The sequence below is a fragment of the Benincasa hispida genome, chromosome 2 (genome assembly GCF_009727055.1).
Source record: "Benincasa hispida cultivar B227 chromosome 2, ASM972705v1, whole genome shotgun sequence".
In the NCBI taxonomy this organism is placed as follows: Eukaryota; Viridiplantae; Streptophyta; class Magnoliopsida; order Cucurbitales; family Cucurbitaceae; genus Benincasa; species Benincasa hispida.
In genome coordinates, this window is record NC_052350.1 from 55,268,435 (window position 1) to 55,272,640 (window position 4,206).

At 30.0% G+C, this 4,206-nt stretch overlaps 1 protein-coding gene across 2 annotated transcripts in view; it reads right to left on the bottom strand.

Moving 5' to 3' along the window:
* The window catches only part of LOC120071617 (calmodulin-binding protein 60 B-like), a 5,005-nt gene extending 1,530 nt beyond the window's left edge, over positions 1-3,475 (bottom strand). The window contains exons 1-5 of one of the 2 annotated variants that reach the window (XM_039023966.1): positions 3,194-3,475; positions 2,998-3,079; positions 2,841-2,908; positions 1,779-2,235; positions 1,027-1,190 (exon numbers count right to left, since the gene is read on the bottom strand). In XM_039023966.1, the coding sequence (XP_038879894.1) occupies positions 1,027-1,190; positions 1,779-2,076 (462 nt within the window). In that variant the 5' untranslated portion in view covers positions 2,077-2,235; positions 2,841-2,908; positions 2,998-3,079; positions 3,194-3,475. Of the gene's footprint in view, positions 1-477; positions 949-1,026; positions 1,191-1,778; positions 2,236-2,840; positions 2,909-2,997 lie in introns of those variants that run through there. The other variant, XM_039023967.1, reaches the window with a different exon arrangement.
* Between the last annotated feature and the right edge of the window lie 731 nt (positions 3,476-4,206).

A 4,206-nucleotide genomic window follows, 5' to 3' on the forward strand; every position in this document is an offset into this window, starting at 1 on the left:
TAATAAGGAATTTGAGCCTTCTCTCGTGGATTAATAATTAATCTTTTGTTATATTTTAACAAAAATTCTTAGTCCAAAATTTCAATCGATTAATGAAGGAATTTCAAAATATATATTACAAATAGAAATCTATTTAATGTTATATATAAGTATATGGCTATTTCTCTATTTTTTTTAAAAAAAAAAAAAAACTACATGGATATAAGTTTTTTTTTTCTTTTAAAAAAGAAAAGAAACATTAAAGGTATATATATAAAGAGACTTAATTTACATTGCTACTAATTAATTCTAAAGCTAGAACAATTATTTAATGTGTCAATCGTAACGTATATGTCTCATAATAATCATGAAATATAATATTGTGTTACTTCAATGTGAAATAATTAATATTTGAAGTCTTGACATCCTTTAAAAAGTTATTTATTTAATTCATTGTCGATCTTTTTTTTATATAGTATCTATTGACTTTTTTCTTTTATTGGAATAAAATAAAATAAGGAAAAAAAAAACATAAATGACATGTATAGATTAGATTAGATATACATAAACAATGGATAAATCGTAAATTGTACGAATAATAGTAAAAGCTCGGTTACATTATCTGTGCAACTAATTACTTATTCCAATCCTTTGAATTCCTTTGCTCTCTTACTCTAAATTTCCTTCAAAACCTTCACTTCCCCTGCCTTCAAATCCAAACAAATCTTGCATCTTTCTATAACTAAAAAAAAATGGTTTAGCGGAAAAATATGAACATTTTAGTATATTTGCTTGGATTGACTTTCTAAAGTATTCAAAAGTCAATCCAACAGACGACATCTTTAAGTGTATAGAGGAAATTAGTCGTCAAACCTCAAAACGTCGATCAAAGTTGACAAGAGGATCGACATTTCTTGTTACACATTCCAAAGCATTCTACATCTTGTTTGAGACATTCTTACTAAGTAACTTCAACGTATGAAAAGGGAAATATTGTTAACATTTTCTAGGTAATGATGAAGAATTTTAAATACTCTTTTAGATTACCTTTGTCAAGTAAAGAGGACCCTTTTCAAGATTGGTTTTTAAGAGATCATCAACAGTTTTAATGCCTTGAGAAGTCAAGATTTTGTGATAAACACCATTTCTTCTGATTCCTTCCAATCGCCATACATCGTCTTCCCTTTGTGGAGGGTGATGCTTCTTGTTCGCTATGGAATTGAAGTAAAAGAAACTATATTAAGAAAACAAAAAACAAAGCTAGGATGATAGGAATGTCCATAGAATATTTTAAAAGCTATGATATTCCATTATGAATAGAGGGAGTTGGGAAAAGGAGAAATTTAAACAATATTTTCCTGAGTAAATTAAGGTTTGAGAAAGATCTTCAGAGGGAACGTCGAAGTTCCATAAATTACTTCTCAAGGCATAAAATGTCTCATTTGATAATCATTTGATCTTTTTGAAAAAAAAAAAAAAAAACCTATAAACACTCTTTTCACTTCTAAATTTCTTGTTTACTTTTTACCAATGCTTTCAAAGATGTTTTCCAAAAACAAACAATTTTTTTAAAAAACTTAAAAAGGTAGTTTTAAAAAAATATATTTTTTAAATTTGACTGAGAATTCAACTCTCCGACTTAAAAAAGATACAAATCATTGTAAGAATTGATAAAAAATAAACTTAAATTTTAGAAACTAAAAATAAAAATGAAATGATTACCAAAATCGGGCCTCATATATCTTGTGAATTATCATCCTTTACATTTGAATATAGTTGATAATCGTAAGGTTACTTACCTTCTCCTCGATGATCCAAGACTCTGAATTTTTGAGAGACAGCTTCTTTAATTCTTGAAAACTTGCCTAGAATTTTCTCATTCACGATTCTCAATCCTAATCGAAATTGTTTAGATCCCACCCAGCTTGAATTGTCAGTAAAGCTCAAACTCTTGATGAAACCAACTCCATTTTTGAGATGAAGTTTCAAATCATTTCCTATAATTAATGGTCTTTTCCCATCCCTTTGAGACAAAATGTTTTGGTTGATGAACTCATCTGAGTCTCCATCGAGGACGACGACCTCAATTTGTGCCATCGACAAAGGACCGTCGGAGACGATGGCATTGAAATTATTGACATCAATGCGTAATACATCTCCATTTCCCGTTTCTATCTCTTTCTTGGTAAAAATAGTGGAAGCAATTTGGTTGAGAAAACATAACTCAAACTTGGTCGTTTCTTCCTTTGGATATTGCTGCAAACAATAATGATGAAATGAAACAAAGCAATGCAAAAGACATTAATTACTTTAACACTATTGGTAACGATTTCTTTTTAATTTATACTTTTTTTTTTCAAGTTTTCAATTGTGAGTTTCAGTTTTTATTGAATTCTCAATGGCCAAGTTCTGAAAAAAAAAAAAAAAAGTTTTTAAGAACTATTTCAAAACTTGGGCATTTGTCTTGGAAGTATTATTTATTATAAGTTTAAATTTTTAAAATTAAAAACCAAAAATCAATACCACGTTTGATAATCATTTGGTTTTTTGTTTTTATTTTTTAAAATTAACTATTTCCACCTCCAAATTTCTTCCTTTGTTGTACTTTTTATCAATGGTTTAAAAAATCAGGTCAGATTTTGAAAACTAAAAAAAATAGTTTAAAAACTTGTTTTTGTTTTTGGAATTTGACTAAGAATTCAATTATTGTACTTGAGAACAATGAAAATCATGGTAAGAAATGGAGAGGAAATAAGTATAATTTTAAAAAACAAAAAATAAAAAATGAAATGATTACCAAATGAAGGCTTCAAATATTTATCAAATCAAAGTAATTGATTTTGTATTCGAAAAATACTAACCTTGGAGATGTAATTGGTGGAAGGAAATGAAAGTGAGACTTAAATTTGCTATCGAATTCCTCTGTAACCTGAAAAGAAAAGAATGAATAATGAAAATATAGTTTGAACATTGATTGTGAAAAGACAAAAAAGTAGAGAGATAGAGAAGTAAAACTACCACTCGACGAATAGAAGCTTCCATTTGAGGCCAAAATGGATGGGACAAAATCTTAGCTATAATGTCAGACACAGGTTCAGAACTAAGAAAAACAAAAAACACCCCATGATTTAATGACCACAGAAAACCCTTAAGAAGAAGAAGGAGAAGAAAAAGGAGAAGAAGTTGGAGAAAGAGAAGAAGAAGAAGAGCAAACCCAGATGTAGGAATAGTAGAGTTGCTGGAGATTCTTTTAGGGTTAGTTTGAGAAGGTAGATCATTTTGTTCATTGTGAAGGTTTTGAAAGTCCCTCTTTCTGTCTCCTTCCATTTTATTTGAAATTAATTCAAGTAAGAAAGAAAAGAGAAGTTTGGGGTATTTGGGATTTGTAGGAAGGGAATAAGGATTTGTCTTCTCACTTTTTTGAAAGAAGATACTTGGAAAGTTCATATGCATTATTGCTGAGGTCAGATAGAAAGAGCTAAGGAAAGAGGAGAATTCATATGCATTGCTGAGGTCAGATAGAAAGAGCTGCCCACTACCTCGGTAAATCCCGAAGGAAACACAAACTGGTGAATCCCGAAGGAAACACAAAATGGTGAATCCTGAAGGAAATACAAAATCTAATGGGCATCTAACTAATTAGTACAAAATTCGCACGATCTCAACATCAAAATCATCACAGTACGAATCTATGACATACATGTAATCCTTGATACCATGACTCTCCCACATACACATATACCTCAACAACATGTTCTATAACATTCATGTATACCTTAACATCATAGTTCTAACAACATACATGTATACCTTAACATCATCAGGTCAGATACAATCATATGGAAACACATACCATCTCTTACTAGAATTCAAGTATCTATGTGTATATTAAAACAATTCAGATCTCGTGCCAGAATATACTTTGATTCAGATCACACTATAATTTATCATGCTAACATTTGCCAAAACATACACTTATCATACTAGCATACAACTAAAGCCTGGCTCATGGGCAGTTCAGTAGTAAGATTACTTACCTTAATCAAAATTCCACAGATAAAATCAAATAACCAACGATGACCGCGGTTTGAAGTAACGGCCCTAACATACGAATACAACCATTAAATTTCAGTCCAACAAATATGCGAAATCTCATATTCAAATCCACAATACCCAAAAGCTTACCCAAAGAACTTGATCAACAGTCACTCCCAAGATTTCGACTCT